This window comes from Vanacampus margaritifer, chromosome 6 (assembly GCF_051991255.1).
Source record: "Vanacampus margaritifer isolate UIUO_Vmar chromosome 6, RoL_Vmar_1.0, whole genome shotgun sequence".
In the NCBI taxonomy this organism is placed as follows: Eukaryota; Metazoa; Chordata; class Actinopteri; order Syngnathiformes; family Syngnathidae; genus Vanacampus; species Vanacampus margaritifer.
The window spans coordinates 20,807,230-20,824,157 of NC_135437.1; the positions used below are offsets into that span (position 1 = coordinate 20,807,230).

Sequence of the window (16,928 nt, forward strand, 5' to 3'; positions counted from 1 at the left end):
TGATGTATCTTGTTCCCATTTTTTGCATCACAAAACCCTTTGTATTTGAGAGTGTAAAACAATATTGTACAACAGTGAAAAAGAATATTTCCTTTCAGTGATCATTCCCATAGAACCAAGTGAGGATCAGGTGTAAGAAACTCACTTTCCCAGAATGCTTAGCGCCTACAGTCTTTAAACTGGACAGCCGCTCTTTTATTCCATTTTCTCAAAACGTGGTGCAGTTATACGGAAGCGTAAATATAGCATTAAACGTGTTATTTTAGATTTTTATTTTTTAATAATATATTTCGTTACATGAGATTTGTCCAAATGTGGTTGCCGTAGAGTTCACGTGACGGTGACAGAAAGTATTAGTCCATTCCAGGCTGCATTCACATAGCCGCACACGCTTATTTACATAATTCATCCTGAATTCGTACTGAACGGACTTAAACATCGACACTGTGCCTCCGTCACTTCTTTATTGAAGTCAAACATAATTGCTACATTTCGTGTCTGATTAAATCGTATCAGACAGTGCTCGTCGAAATCTCTCGGCCCTGTTTATGTTAGCCTAGCTTAGCTTAGCTTGCTAGACGCCAAAAAGGATACGGCCGTCAAATGTGTGCGTAAAGTGTCGTGACTTCGTGTGGAAATGTGCGCAAGAACGAAAGTCAAGTACGAAGAGGAGCTTTGTGGAGCACAAGAGGAGAACCAGCTTCAACGTCAACTACTGGACGCTGTTTACAAGCAGCCTCGAGTTGTGTTGAATAGAGCGGGTTTGTCACTTGTTTAATTCATACTTTTCAACAATATGTCCGTATTTATTTTTGAAAGGAATCTTCATCCGGGCACTTTGTTACGTACAATTACAGTTTTTCCTCAGTCGCCATGGACTATATGCACAAATCAGTTCCGCATTCGACGTACGAGTGCACCCAACTTTCCGGTGCGGGGAGACTTTAGCGGAGCGCACTGTTGATGTGATGTAAAACTCTAAGCCTAAATCTTTAATCCACTGAAAAAGAACAGGAGTCGCTCCTTGCTTTAATACTATGTTATCAGAATTTTAAAACGACTAATTAGATCACCCAGAGCCGTAATTTTAACGGCTTGAGCTCTTGTAATGATGTAATTGCTTAAAATTATTATTACACGTAAATACAAGCCGTTTGAGTAGCTACTAAAGCTATTTTGTTTATTAGATTTTTTAAAATGTAAATTATGTATTGTAGCTCCTCTCCTGGGACTACTGGAGTCCACACAGTGGTTGGTGTTTTCATCCCTAATGTTTGTACATAAAAATTGTTTTATTACATCCGGAACAATCAGGGTTACAAAGTTATGCTAAGTGATTTCTGGAACAAAATGAAGACTGAGACAATACGTAACATTCGCCAGATTTGTTATTCTTTCACGGATTTGGCCCAAGTGATAATCTTAAATATAAAATACATAACATCACAATAAATTGACTTTATGAAACCATGTGTATCTTGTGTCCCGCAGACGTCAGTGAAAAATATCGTTGTCCTGAGCGGAGGGAGCCAGAGTTCCCTGGTGTGAAAGAGGAGGAGGACTTGCAGCCTCTTCAAGTTAAAGAAGAGGAGCAGCCACAGCCTCCCAACATAAAAAAAGAGGAGCGGCTGCCGCCATACATTAAAGAGGAGGAGCATTTCACAGAGTTGCCCGTGACTGCTGTCCATTTGAAGACTGAAGATGAATGTCAATATGAAGAGAACAAAGGGGCGGAGCTTCCAAGCAGCAGCTCAAGACAACAAACAACAACAGAAGATGATGAGGACCAAGCAGACAATCGGTTACCTCCAATGTCAGATGGTGAAGACGCGTCACACTCTCTTCACACTAGTGACTATGAACAGTTTGACGGTGATGTGACATGTCACACTGACAGCAAACGTTGGAAATGTTCTCAGTGTGGGAAAACTTTTGGCTACAAGTGTCATTTGAGAACCCATTTGATTGGCCACAATGGTGAGAAACCTTTTGTCTGCTCAGTTTGTGGTCAAACTTTTGCTCAAAAGGGAGATTTAAAAATACACACAAGAACCCACACTGGAGAGAAGCCTTTTGCCTGTTCAGTTTGTGGTGAAAATTTTGCTCAGAAGGAAAACTTAGCAAGCCACACGAGAACCCACACTGGAGAGAAGCCTTTTGCCTGTTCAGTTTGTGGTCAAAATTTTGCTCGCAAGGAAAGCTTAAAAATACACACGAGAACCCACACTGGCGAGAAGCCTTTTGCCTGCTCAGTTTGTGATCAAGTTTTTGCTGAGAAGGGAAGCTTAAAAAGACATACAAGAACCCACACTGGAGAGAAGCCTTTTGCCTGTTCAGTTTGTGGTCAAAAATTTGCTCAGAAGCAAAGCTTAAAAAGACATACAAGAACCCACACTGGAGAGAAGCCTTTTGCCTGTTCAGTTTGTGGTCAGAAATTTGCTCAGAAGGGACACTTAGCAATTCACATGAGAACCCACACTGGAGAGAAGCCTTTTGCCTGCTCAGTTTGTGGTCAAATTTTTGCTCACAGGGAAAGCTTAAAAATACACACAAGAATCCACACTGGCGAGAAGCCTTTTGCCTGTTCAGTTTGTGGTCAAAATTTTGCTCAGAAGGAAAACTTAGCAAGCCACACGAGAACCCACACTGGAGAGAAGCCTTTTGCTTGCTCAGTTTGTGGTCAAACTTTTCCTAAGAAGGAAAACTTAAAAATACACACAAGAATCCACACTGGAGAGAAGCCTTTTGCCTGTTCAGTTTGTGGTCAAACTTTTGCTCACAAGCTAAGCTTAAAAATACACACAAGAATCCACACTGGCGAGAAGCCTTTTGCCTGCTCAGTTTGTGGTCAAACTTTTGCTCAGAAGGAAAACTTAAAAATACACACAAGAATCCACACTGGCGAGAAGCCTTTTGCCTGCTCAGTTTGTGGTAAAGTTTTTGCTGAGAAGGGAAGCTTAAAAAAACACACAAGAACCCACACTGGAGAGAAGCCTTTTGCCTGTTCAGTTTGTGGTCAAAATTTTGCTCGCAAGGAAAACTTAAAAATACACACAAGAATCCACACTGGCGAGAAGCCTTTTGCCTGTTCAGTTTGTGGTCAAAATTTTGCTCGCAAGGAAAACTTAAAAATACACACAAGAACCCACACTGACGAGAAGCCTTTTACCTGCTCACTTTGTTGTCAAAGATTCCCAAGTAAGGCTGAAGCTGAGAGGCACGAGTGTTCTGGTGAGAATAGCAGAGATGAATGAAGCTTGATATGATCTCATTTATGAATTTACATTTAAAATGGTGCAGAAATTTCCAATGATCCGTGTACTTGTGTTGTGTGTCTTACTCTTGACTTACCCTATTTTGTCATTTAAATTCATATTTAAAATGTTCCATCAACCTGACAAGGGGCTGCAGATGAAAACTATCTGACGGCTATAATCTGACATGTTTACTTGTAAATGTCCGTTCATTAGCGCTGTGCTGTGCTGTCACTATCAAATAGTTTTAGAATTCAATAATCAGATTCATTGGAATTTTGCATAACACTGTCTTACAAAAGGATTTTCTCCCTGATTATTGTTTATTATTGGTGTTTATTTCATACTTCATATTCGTATAGTGATTTAAAAAGGAAAAAAAGGTGGGGTTGAAGAAAAAAATGGCTCCAAACAATTAGTCGATTATTACAGTAGTTGTTGATTAATTGATTAATTCTCTCAGCTCTCATACATTTTCCATGTTTAATATGCATGAAAGGTAATTACAATGACAGTGGTTTTAAATTATCTCCATTTTTGTGCTCTATTTGTATTGTGTGGACAAGTGTTGTCAATTCGGGAGAAACTTTGATTCATTGTGGTGAGATGAAAAAGTGTACCTGATTATGATCCTGAATAAAGTACTGCTCTTCGCATGCCTTTATCTCAATGACGTGCTCACACTCACGACTTTCAAATTTTCAATTCCATTTTCTTACAATAAATCAAAAACAAAGGTCTGCATTTAATAAATCTACATCTATCAATAAACTGTTTTGCCATTATTAGCAAAGCTTCATTTGCCCCTTTCTGTCTTGTTTTACGATCCCAAATTTAATATTCTTGAAATCTAGTGTCAGTGAATGTGCTTACTCCACTTACTTATGAAGGGATTTTATTATTATTATTTGCAGGAAAATAGCTAAATTTGTTTTCAAAGCTCCTGCGGCCGCCACCGGTTCCCGTTCCGGCGGCGCACGTCGTGCGGCTGCAGCCCCTGGCATCATCGCCTGAGCCGCTGCAGCCCCTGGACTCTACGCCGGAGCCTTCATCCGGGTCCCGCTACAGACGTTGACTTTGTTTGGGACGTCTGGGATCCGTCACTTAAGGGGGGGGGGACGACGACTGTCATGTCTGGAAAGATCTGGCTTTGGTTGAGGATCCCGATTGGTCCTGAGTGGATTCCTGCCCTTTCGCAGGCTGACCAATCCGGGCCCTCAGCCACTTGTGCCTGGCCCCAGCTGTGATTAGTTACCCTAATTGGTGTGGGTGTATTTAATTCCCGGGTGGTGAGCAGTTCTTTGTGGGATCATTGCCGCTTGTCACGGTCACCCCCCGGAGTTCGTTCTGTCATTTTTATTTCGTACAATAAAGCACGCCAGTCTCGCCTGCACTCCTGCTGTGGTTCTCCTGCCTCCCTGCATTTTGGGTCCTCCACCTCACACGCCGACAGACATCACGCCACTCCGTGGCCGGACCGTGACAACTCTCGCATTGGAGCTCGTTAGATCCGCTAATGTTGCATTCAAAGCTTCTTTTATGAAGCGCTTCATGGAAATATGCCATTCTAGTTGTTGCGAAATAAACTGCCGTCAGATTCTGACTTTATTCTCGTTGCAGCCACAATCACAAGGACTATTATGGAACCATTCGCACCAATGGACAATGCAAAGTCTCAAATGAACCCGACCAAGTTTTTGGAATGTGGGAAGAAGCTGCAGTACCAGGATCATTTTTCGAATTTGATTTATCTACTCACTGTAAAATGTATTTCTTTTTTTAAATTTTATTTTCCTGTAGAGCTCAGTATTGTTCATGTCATCATCATTGCTCTCCTTTTTTATCTATTTTTTAAATATTTTTTGTATGTGTATTCATTAGTTCACCTAAAACCTATTAAAAAAAAAGAAGGATTTTTGTAAAATGTATTTCTGTATTTTATACATGTGTAACGTTCTATGTGAAGCACTTTGCGAATCCTCTCTGTGAAAGCGTAAAAAAAAAAACATCCTGTAGTGCCTTAACACTTCATATCATCTTAAACTGAGCTGCATTTTTCCATTCATTTCTTGTATTGGCTCGCATTCGATTGCGCAAGCGGACCCAGTTTTGTGGTCTTTGTGATGGATGGAGGTGGTCGTGCACCAACCGGGCTCATCATTAACCTCTGGTAATGCACTTGTCACCCCCCATACAGAAAGGCTTTGGTGCTACGTTTGTCGCGTGAGGCTCCATCTATCTCACGCTCGGTAGTTTGGAAGAAGAATGCTGAGTGTGCACCGACGTTGACCACAGCAGATGGCGGTGAGCGAATGTCTCGTCTTCCTCGTCCTTCTCTTCCTCTCAGTATCTAATAGGATCTAGCGTTGTGGGAGCTGGGCTGATTTGAGTGTCGCAGCTCTCACTGGGGGGTTATTTGGACTGCAAATGCGGCAACCACTTCAAATTGGCAAGAGGTGCAATGACGGCACGTCTCGGGTAGACCAGGTTGCTCCCACCAGTCGGACGGCAGTTAAGAAACTGGTCCTCGGGGGCGGAGTCCTGCAGGTTTTAGTCAACTTGTTGTTGACTGAAGATGACTTCACCAGTGCTGAGGAAGTCGGTAGCAACCAATCATGCCTCAGTTTGCTGACCAAACCCAGAAAACAGGTGAGCCATGATCAGGTCGTTCCCTACTTCTTGAGCACAGGTGATGTCATCTGTGGGAAAAGGATTTTTTTTTTTTTAAGTACGACATTTATATTCAAATTCAAATTTCAAATGTTTCCTGCTGAGAATGGATCAATGAGTCACGTATCCCTTTAAGCACCATCTCCTGACTCCTAATGAGTGTTAGGCCAGAGGACATACAGGTAGTATATGCTATGATTGGTGTCCTGATAACTTGTGAGGTTTTGTTTGCACCTGTACTCGTCATCCTGTTCCCTTGTGTCATCAATCATCTCCCCCAGCCACTTGTGTCTTGTCCAGGTGTCTCTCGTTGTCTCGTCACTTGGCTTGTATTTAGTTCCCTGGTTTTGTTCAGTCTTGGTTGGATCATTGTCGCTGTCACCACTGGTGTTTTGTTGTTACTTTGATTTTTTGGTCTTTTCAGAGCAGTCTGTCGATCAATACTATTAGGAGTGGGTGATATTGCCTAAAAAATAATGGCACGATATTTCAAAGAAATTTGGGGTGACGTGTTGTAGAGGCAAAAAAAACCAAAACAAAACTTCACCAATAAGGGCGTAGCAGCCGATTTGTGGCGTCATACCTTTTTTTTCCCCTTTTTTTAGATAAATAATAATTAAATGAGTACTGTGAAGTGCAACATATGTTCAGTATTAAAGACCACCAAAATTATTAAAGAATTACAAATACATACATCAGCAAATTTACTGGGCACACATGCACGATTTAGATGAAAACACTTTTTTAAAAATTTTTTTTTACAGTATCTTAAATTTTTGGGTCAAAATGCCAACATTTAGGGGCAGTCTTGAGCCATGGAACTGATTCTTTAGTGGACCAGTACTTGATTAATTTGCAACATATGTGCGTGTGGGAAAAAAAGTCGACATGGTTCAGTGGTAAAGTTGTTGGCTAGTATCCATTAAATTGTGGGTTTGATCCCCTTTGTGACCATAATGAAGTATCTTTGAGCAATACACTGAACTCCTGATCCTGCATCATCAGAAGGCGAATGAGTAGTCAAAATGTAAAGCTGTTTGAGGGCATCATAAGGTGGAAAAATGCTATATACGGTAAATGACTTGCAGTACCATAATGTCAATTGTTGCAATTTTAAACCCAATAACTCGTTTTTCAACAGTTTTTTGGACATGTTTTGGAAGCTGAATCACATTATTTTTTGTCATAGCCTATGCTGTTAGGGTGACCAAAAAAAATGGGAACTTTTTTTTTTAACAATCCAATAAAACCAAGTGTGATGGAAGAAACATATTTTGTTCATAGTAATTGAAACCTTAAAACATGCCATTTACAATCAAACAATGATGGAATCCCAGCTGAGCTGTTGCAGCGGTCAATGAGGAATCTCGACAGCAGATTTCAATGGATTTGTACAGGAGGATGTTATCTCCAGGATGTAATAGAAAGAAATTCCAAGTATTGTTTCTTAAATTGCATGTTTTATGAGAAATAATACATTTCTGTTATTTGACAATTTTTTTGGTGCTGGAAAATTCCATTTATTTTTTATTATTGGTATTTTTTTTTATAGTGTAGTGCAAGTTCCCAGTCTTTGCCTACATCCGTAGACAATGAAGGAAGTGCAGCAAGGACGGACAATGAAGGAAGTGCACCAAGGACGGACAATGAAGGAAGTGCACCAAGGACAGACTTCAACGCAGTACTCGTAAGTATTTGTGAACAATACTGTATTTTGTGTGTACTTGATAATTCAGACTGAAGAAAATGGTGGTCTAAATGTTAATGATTTGGCTTTGGAAGTAGGGATGTACGATAATGTCGGTGTCCGATAATTATTGACCAATTTGACGTCAAACAGATAAACCAGATAATGAAGAAATCCGCTGATAGTTATCAGCAATTATCAATCAATTTGACATCATAGATAAACCAGATAATAAAGAAATCCGCCAATATTAATATCATGTCACGTTGCTCCATCTGTTGTGCTCGTGCCCAACCACTCCCCTCTTCTATGGTAGTGTCGCATATTTGTCACGTCGTAATGCGCACAACCTCGTGTTCACAGACGATGCATTATGGCGACATGGCAGTCGCCATTGTGGGCTTTCTTTACTGTGTCTCCCCAAAATGTTACTCTTATAGTTTTTTGTTGCATTTTTTAAACCTGACTGTTTTGTTTTGGCAAACTCCAAATGGATTACTGGTTGTCTGAAGCAGAGATATCAAGAAAATTCAGCTTCATGGTGCTTTACACAATGTTTCTTTGTATTTGTAGTATGTTAGAATTATAGTAGGACTCAAAAGTAAACACACACAAGTTAATTTTGGAAACAATTATCAACTTACTTAAAAAAAAGAGAAAGTTTTATATCAAACAATTTGGATTTTAAATGTTTTTAAAATATATTATTATTATTATATTTCTATACAAGGAATTCAAATTACGTCCAGGCTATATAAGGTGTTTTCATTTATTTTTGTGAGTATTTAAGTCACACAAATGCCTCACTCAATAATATGACACATCATACAATAATAATAATAATACATTAAATTTGGAGCGCTGATGTATGTTCTACCACTGCCAGTTACTACAGCAATCAGAATAATAATACAAATAAAATAAATACTGGATAGATGGTGATTTGTGGCACATATGTCATCTATAGGTAACTTGTAGACAGTCCCCAGCCAGTTGCTCCAAGATTTTTGTTGCGGGCTAAAATGATCAATAATAGATCAAAGAAATTGCAAATGCTATTAAAATATATAGTGCTTAATGCTATCATGGTCAAAAATCATAGCCATATCTACTACTATATTTACTCTTCAGAATCATCAGCTGATCTCTCTGAAAAACATATACTTTTGTACACTTTCAAATACGAGAGTATGGGGATATATCTTCAGTTTATAATTCTACACATATAAAGACGTGTTTGATGATTGCTTTACGTCAGAAAACTGCCCAACTCTAGGCTTAACATGCATCATTCACATACAAATGTCACTCCATCGCCTCCATGAGTGTGAGTATATTTCTTTCAACACTTTTCACACGTTTAGCACTTGTGAAATAAGAGAAATACAATTGTTGGCGCTATTAATTACACTAAGCGAGCGTGTCGCTATGACTTATCGGTATCATTATCGCTGTTATGGAGTCGCAATATGGTTCTTATTGGAACAGAATTGTCAACAAATCGCTCCTCATGGCAGGCCGTTTTTCGGCAAATCGCGACTGTTATTTTTTTTTTATTAAGGTCATTCTTGTCAAAGTTGTCAAACCAGTTCCAGGCGAGGACGTGGACTCTTTGCTAAAATCATCAAATATGCTAAGCCTTAAGGTCCAGAAGGAAGAAAGACGACACGTCCGTCACGTCGTGACACGCTTCCTGCGGCACCTCCAAAATAAAAGTCACTATATATATATATTTCAACTGTCAAGACACTTTTATTGTGACAAAGTCCGACAACAACAGTGCCTCTAACTGTGCGCAAATGACATTTTCACAGTCTTTCACCGCAAAAAGTCTTGTAAGCTTACTTCGAGCCTTGAATCTAATAAATAAATTGTAACACAACGCATTTCTCATACAACAACGATAACGTAATTAATTAGTTAGATTAGTCTGTTTATGACAAAAACTGAGTTACCAAACGCCGTTAGTTTAAACGCCGTTATTCCCAACACTGGCAATACAGTATGGCTTAAGTTACATTAAATTCGCCAGCACCACTTGAAGACCCTGAACATATTGCACATACAAGACTGGAAATAGTGCAGCCAATAGAAACACTACAAAATGAAAATAATAGACTGCTGTATATAAATGAATGCAAATGGAACAAATGTTATAATTTAGGCAGTATTTCACCTGTTATTTCTCAGACACATCCTGATCCTAAGTTCACCCTTGGTTTCACTTTGGTTGTAACTCACCTTTCCATCAGTGGTGACTTTATCGATCCTCATCTCTCCGTCACATTCCACCATGTGACACCGCTTATCCAAAATGTGGCCATCAAGCTAAAAAGAAATGCAAATGTCTTTAAAGATATCATGGGATGCATGTCATGAATGTGTTTCATTTATCGCACTCGGTGACCTGCCTTGACATACTCGTGGTGGTCCTCCTCCAACACTTCTAGGTCAGCAGTTAGGTAGGCTAATATAGAAAACCGAAAAGAAAGGCACACTTAAATTACAATCACTTGCGCAATCCAATAACATCTATCAGAAATGTGGCCTTGTTCTTGCATAGAGGTTTTTAATCTTAACAAATTACTGCATGGGGCAAAATATTATAAACAGCTCAATTTGATGTAGTCACAGTTCTACAGGACTGCAAACTACAAGCACAAGTATAAACATTGTCAAATTCAAATCTCCCTAGTAAATATACTGAAAACTGAGAAGTGCACATTAATTGACATATTTCTTTGTACACACTGGCCAGTTGTTGATATCCTATAACACGTATCGTAATCATCTGTCAGACTAACAATAATCTAAACAATCATGCAGCAGTGAGAGTGTATGAATGATCAATAATAAACTTTATTAGCAGATATTAAGAGCCCCCATTGATTTTTTTTGTGTGCTTAGATCGTGATGGCGTGTATCGGCTGGCTTAGGCAAGAATGTTAACGGCCAGTAAAATCGGGCAGGACCCCCTCACCTGTCACTGTCGTTCCACATGGGGAGCCGTCGATGGCCCCTTGGCTTTGTGCATGTACCAGCATACATGGTTGACGGGCTCGGTGGGCAAATTCCACTGGCACGCAGAACCTCCCCAAGTCTCGACCCCCTTCCGGCATGGTCACCAGAGAGTCCGCAAACACACATTTTGACAGCTCCACGGGCACTGGCAAAGAAAAAAATAAAAAGTGTCTTTGGGTATAAAACATCACCTGCTAATGTTTAGGTCAGAAGAAGAACTAAGTGATGATGATGAGCTCGACCAAAATATCATCATCATCATCATCATCATCATCATCAGCGTGCAGCAGGAGAGTACTTTGAGCATGAGACTCAAACCAAGTGTAAGTGTCAACAGTACTACTACCATTTTATTTGATTTTTCCCCATGCACAGCGCGTTATTTTATTTTTCAAAAACCCAATTCGGTTCTAGTTAACTTTGAAGTACATGTATTTAATTTTTAAGACTCCCTTGTTTTTAAACATTTATTTAACATTTTTACTTAAGATTATGCGCAATACATTTAATTGAATAATTGTTCAAGTAGGGCCTCTTGTTTTATTATTTTCCTATAGTGTGCCATTTTGTAAATCCTCAAAACACATACGGTGCCTCACAATAATAAGTATATAACAGAAATAAAACTTCTGCCTCATTTTTGCCTAACACTGTGACTTACTGCAGTACTTTATTAGTTGAGATTTCATTCCGATTCTGGATGGACCGATCATACATAGTGCCTGATCGTGGTTTGAGCATGTCAACAGGTGCCAAAAACAGGTGGTGGATGTCCTCAGGCGTGCACACACTTCGTGTATAAAGTATACGCTAAGATCGCTTGTGAACTCACCAATATTGGACAAGAACGCCACAGCTTCTTCGGAGGCCACCGTTTCTGAACCGTGCTTGTCTTCTTTGGTCGCCGCTGAAGGAAGAAGAGCTGGAGCCTCCACATCCTGGGGTTCCTCCATTATTGTCCTGTGTTGAAAACAGACTTTGTACCCGTGCTGGGAAGGATGAAAACGTTAACAATGTAATAAGACGGGCGAATGTTCCGCCACACAACTAGTCGACATTGTATGCAGGTCTTTTCTCGGTCGTAAATCCTGCTTTATGTTTCAGAAAACAGACGACAGACGAGTTGTCGTATTTTTTTTTTATTCGTAATTAATCGCAGGACTTCTCTAGGTAACTTTAAGGGATTTACCAAAAAAGAGAAAGTTATTTCAGTAATAATGGATGACATCTTTTTTATTATATTTACAGAGTGAGTCATACTAGTGTTAATGTAACAAAAAAGGACAAACTATATACAATGTTTTGAGTGTTTTGGCACACACAATAATGATAAGAAAGTATTTACCAATACAAATAGATCACAAATTTATAGATTTAAAATCACTGTCATTGTAATTACCTTTAATATTAAACATGGAAAATGTAATTTAAAAATTATAAGGCACAATGCATATTAATGGACAATTACCGGTAAACATGCCAGATTATAGCTGTCAGATAGTTTAAATTTGCAGCCCCTTGTCAGGTTGATGTAACATTTTATATACAAAATCAATTTCAAAATAGGGTTAAGTCAGACACATACAACACAGGTACACAGTTCATTCGGCGGTAAACATGATCTTTGCACCATCATTCATCTCTGCTATTCTCACCAGCACACTCGTGCCTCTCAGCTTCAGCCTTACTTGGGAATCTTTGACAACAAACTGAGCAGGTAAAAGGTTTCTCTCCAGTATGGGTTCTTGTGTGTATTTTTAAATCTCTCTTTTGAGCAATTTTTTTACCACAAACTGAACAGGCAAAAGGCTTCTCTCCAGTGTGGGTTCTTGTGTGTTTTTTTAAATATCCCTTCTCAGCAAAAACTTGACCACAAACTGAGCAGGCAAAAGGCTTCTCTCCAGTGTGGGTTCTTGTGTGTATTTTTAAGCTTTCCTTGTGAGCAAATTTTTTACCACAAACTGAGCAGGCAAAAGGCTTCTCTCCAGCGTGGGTTCTTGTGTGTATTTTTAAGCTTTGCTTGTGAGCAAAATTTTTACCACAAACTGAACAGGCAAAAGGCTTCTCTCCAGTGTGGGTTCTTGTGTGTATTTTTAAATTTAGCTTGTGAGCAAAATTTTTACCACAAACTGAACAGGCAAAAGGCTTCTCTCCAGTGTGGGTTCTTGTGTGTATTTTTAAGCTTAGCTTGTGAGCAAAAGTTTCACCACAAACTGAGCAGGCAAAAGGCTTCTCTCCAGTGTGGGTTCTTGTGTGTATTTTTAAGCTTGGCTTGTAAGCAAAAGTTTCACCACAAACTGAGCAGGCAAAAGGCTTCTCTCCAGTGTGAGTTCTCATGTGGCTTGCTAAGTGTCCCTTCTGAACAAAATTTTGACCACAAACTGAACAGGCAAAAGGCTTTTCTCCAGTGTGGATTCTCGTGTGGTCTTTTAAGTTTCCCTTCTGAGCAAATTTTTGACCACAAACTGAACAGGCAAAAGGCTTCTCTCCAGTGTGGGTTCTTGTGTGTATTTTTAAGTTTCCCTTCTCAGTAAAAACTTGACCACAAACTGAACAGGCAAAAGGCTTCTCTCCAGTGTGGGTTCTTGTGTGTATTTTTAAGTTTCCCTTCTCAGCAAAAACTTGACCACAAACTGAGCATGCAAAAGCCTTCTCTCCAGTGTGGGTTCTTGTGTGTATTTTTAAGTTTCCCTTCTCAGCAAAAAATTGACCACAAACTGAGCAGGCAAAAGGCTTCTCTCCAGTGTGGGTTCTTGTGTGTATTTTTAAGCTTAGCTTGTAAGCAAATTTTTTACCACAAACTGAGCAGGCAAAAGGCTTCTCTCCAGTGTGGGTTCTTGTGTGTATTTTTAAGTTTTCCTTGCTCGCAAAATTTTGACCACAAACTGAACAGGCAAAAGGCTTCTCGCCAGTGTGGGTTCTTGTGTGTTTTTTTAAATATCTCTTTTGAGCAAAAGTTTGACCACAAACTGAGCAGGCAAAAGGCTTCTCTCCAGTGTGGATTCTTGTGTGTATTTTTAAGCTTCCCTTCTCAGCAAAAATTTTACCACAAACTGAACAGGCAAAAGGCTTCTCTCCAGTGTGGATTCTTGTGTGTATTTTTAAGCTTCCCTTCTCAGCAAAAATTTGACCACAAACTGAACAGGCAAAAGGCTTCTCTCCAGTGTGGATTCTTGTGTGTATTTTTAAGCTTCCCTTCTCAGCAAAAATTTGACCACAAACTGAACAGGCAAAGGGCTTCTCACCAGTGTGTGTTTTGATGTGTTTTTTTAAGTCTCCCTTGTGAGCAATTTTTTTGCCACAAACTGAGCAGGCAAAAGGCTTCTCTCCAGTGTGGGTTCTCATGTGGCTTGCTAAGTTTCCCTTCTGAGCAAAATTTTGATCACAAACTGAGCAGGCAAAAGGCTTCTCTCCAGTGTGTGTTCTTGTGTGCATTTTTAAGTTTCCCTTCTCAGCAAAAACTTGACCACAAACTGAGCAGGCAAAAGGCTTCTCTCCAGTGTGGGTTCTTGTGTGCATTTTTAAACCTCCCTTTCGAGCAAATTTTTTACCACAAACTGAACATGCAAAAGGCTTCTCTCCAGTGTGGATTATTGTGTGTATTTTTAAGCTTCCCTTCTCAGTAAAAATTTGACCACAAACTGAACAGGCAAAAGGCTTCTCACCAGTGTGTGTTTTGATGTGTTTTTTTAAGTCTCCCTTGTGAGCAATTTTTTTGCCACAAACTGAGCAGGCAAAAGGCTTCTCTCCAGTGTGGGTTCTCATGTGGCTTGCTAAGTTTCCCTTCAGAGCAAAATTTTGACCACAAACTGAGCAGGCAAAAGGCTTTTCTCCAGTGTGGGTTCTTGTGTGCATTTTTAAACCTCCCTTTCGAGCAAATTTTTTACCACAAACTGAACATGCAAAAGGTTTGTCACCAGTGTGGCTGATCATATGTCTTCTCAATAGAGACTGGCAGACAAAAGTTTGACCACACTGACAGCATTTGCACCATGTGCTGGCAGCGTGACATGTCACATCACCGTCAAACTGTTCATAGTCATCGGTTTGAGGAGAGTGTAACGTGTCTTCACCATCTGATATTCGAGCTAACATGCTGTCTGCTTGTGATCCTCCACGGTGGTCCTCGTCATCTTCTGTTGTTTGTTGTCTTGAGTTGCTGCTTGGAGACTCCGCCCCTTTGTTCTCTTCATATTGACATTCATCTTCAGTCTTCAAATGGACAGCAGTCACGGGCAACTCTGTGAAATGCTCCTCCTCTTTAATGTATGGCGGCAGCCGCTCCTCTTTTTTTATGTTGGAAGGCTGTGGCTGCTCCTCTTCTTTAACTTGAAGAGGCTCCAAGTCCTCCTCCTCTTTCACACCAGGGAACTCTGGCTCCTGCCGCTCAGGACAAAGGTATTTTTCACTGACGTCTGCTGGACACAAGTTACACATGGTTTGGTAAAGACCGTTTATTGTGACGTTATGTGTTTTATATTTAAGATTATCACATGGGCCACCTGAGTGAAAGAGTAACAAAGCTGGCAAATGTTACGTATTTTGTTCCAGAAATCACTCAACGTTACTCTGTAACGCTGATTGTTCCGCACATAAATATAGAAAATATTTCAAGTTGTGAAATCTGGCATTCATTGACAAAAAGCTAACAAATGCATGCATCTGCAAGAGCTGTACAACATCCTCGAGGAGTTGACGAACTTTTAATTATTCAAACTCTAGGCGGCAGCAAAGAAGAACAAATAAAGCCAGGGGAGAGAAATCAATTTAGCCAACAGTGTATGTCAAACCTAAATGGGTATTTTTAATCATTGTAATGGGCTTAGTGTCAATGTGCCATTAGCATAAATATGTGGCTATATGTAATATATTAGCTAATTCTATGCGAAAAAAAACCAACCGTTTTTTGATTTTTACTTAGTTACAATCAATGGTCCAACTAGTCACTTTTGTTTACATTATCAAATTATCTACTAGGCTTCCATCCTCCATTCTAGTTGTTGGTATGTCAACGAATCAAAAATAAAGAATAAACCTGCTTATTTATATAATTCTTATAACATTTACCATCAAGAATAGGAGCACCTATTCTTATCTGAGACATGTACCAAAGCGACTTGAGAAAAACTGTAAACGTAAGGTAAAAAGTGCCCGGATGAAGGATCCTTTCAAAATAGACTTATTGTTGAAAAGTATTGATTAAATAAGTGACAAACCTGCTCTGTTCAACACAACTGGAGGCTGCTTGCAAAAAGCGTCCATCGGTTGACGTAGTCGCTCATTCTCTTCTTGTGCGCCACAAAGCTCCTCTTTGTACTTGACTTTCGTTATTGCCAACATTTTCACACGATATTCACGACACTTTTCGGTCACATTTGACGTCTGTTGAGCCAATATGTCGATAACAAACGCGTCTCCTTTTTTTCGGCGGCAAAGCTAAGCTAAGCTAAGCTAAGCGAAACAAGGCCGAAAGATTTTGACAAAAACTGTGTGAAACGAATGTAACCAGACACAAAACGGAACAGTTTCGCTTCAATAGAGTAGTGACGGACGCACAGTGGCGATGTGTAAGTTCGTATAGTACGAATTCAGAATGAATTATTACGAATTATAGTGAACCGCGTGTGGCTATGTAAAAACAGCCTGGAACGGAGTATTGGTCACGTGACGTGAAACCTATTCTACGCCTGGCGTATAATGGCGGTTGGCAAATAAGTTTAGGTACATTACCACCACCTACTGGTAAAGAAGTGTTCTGTTTCGTTTATTCAATTATTATTAGCAGTTTATATAACAAGCAACAAATGCCAAGGATGGCCCAATAAAGTCATCCACTATTTTCCAGTTTGGATAATACCTCATATTAATGATATTTAATTACTATTTTGCAGCATTTCTCTCATTTTCTTTATTTTTATTAAATCAGGCATTTTTCTTCTTTCCAGGGCATATTTATTACAATAAATTCCTTGCGGTGATTCTTCCTGTCCTCAGGCTCAGCGACATTTTCTTGAATTTATTTTAAAAAAGTGTACTGTCTAGTTCATTATGTCCAAATTTAATTATTGATATTATTCATTTTTTCTGTCTTTAGATCTAGCTAAGCTTTCCAATTAATCTGTAAAACAATTATTCTGTCTGTTATCAATTTCTGTTTAATTGATGCCTTTTATTTATGTCTGACTGAGACTGACATCAATTTGCTTGTGAAAATGCTGTAGCCTTATTTTATCTGCCCTCTCATTTCCCTTGATTCCAATATATGGGCTCATACCCAAAGCAACTCGCAACTGTCA

General features: G+C 39.5%; 3 protein-coding genes across 4 annotated transcripts; 1 reads left to right on the forward strand and 2 right to left on the reverse strand.

Annotated features, from left to right (window-relative positions):
• Window positions 1-158: 158 nt before the first annotated feature.
• LOC144053566 (uncharacterized) lies at window positions 159-3,924 on the forward strand. Its single transcript, XM_077568140.1, has 2 exons — window positions 159-761; window positions 1,492-3,924. Exons 1-2 carry the CDS (start codon window positions 638-640, stop codon window positions 3,252-3,254), a joined length of 1,887 nt encoding a protein of 628 aa, XP_077424266.1. The 5' UTR covers window positions 159-637; the 3' UTR covers window positions 3,255-3,924.
• A 3,790-nt stretch (window positions 3,925-7,714) lies between these two features.
• On the reverse strand, window positions 7,715-11,706 carry LOC144053831 (ciliogenesis-associated TTC17-interacting protein-like). The gene is made up of 4 exons (XM_077568677.1): window positions 11,465-11,706; window positions 10,592-10,777; window positions 10,023-10,078; window positions 7,715-9,939 (listed from the first exon to the last, which is right to left on the reverse strand). The coding sequence occupies exons 1-4, from the start codon at window positions 11,583-11,585 to the stop codon at window positions 9,784-9,786; spliced, it is 519 nt and encodes a 172-aa protein (XP_077424803.1). The 5' UTR covers window positions 11,586-11,706; the 3' UTR covers window positions 7,715-9,783.
• A 141-nt stretch (window positions 11,707-11,847) lies between these two features.
• On the reverse strand, window positions 11,848-16,301 carry LOC144053830 (uncharacterized). Of its 2 annotated transcripts, none has more exons than XM_077568676.1 (2): window positions 15,849-16,301; window positions 11,848-15,047 (listed from the first exon to the last, which is right to left on the reverse strand). In XM_077568676.1, the coding sequence occupies exons 1-2, from the start codon at window positions 15,970-15,972 to the stop codon at window positions 12,265-12,267; spliced, it is 2,907 nt and encodes a 968-aa protein (XP_077424802.1). In that variant the 5' UTR covers window positions 15,973-16,301; the 3' UTR covers window positions 11,848-12,264. The 2 variants fall into 2 exon arrangements, with proteins under 2 accessions (XP_077424802.1, XP_077424801.1); XM_077568675.1 differs by having other exon boundaries at window positions 11,848-15,050.
• Between the last annotated feature and the right edge of the window lie 627 nt (window positions 16,302-16,928).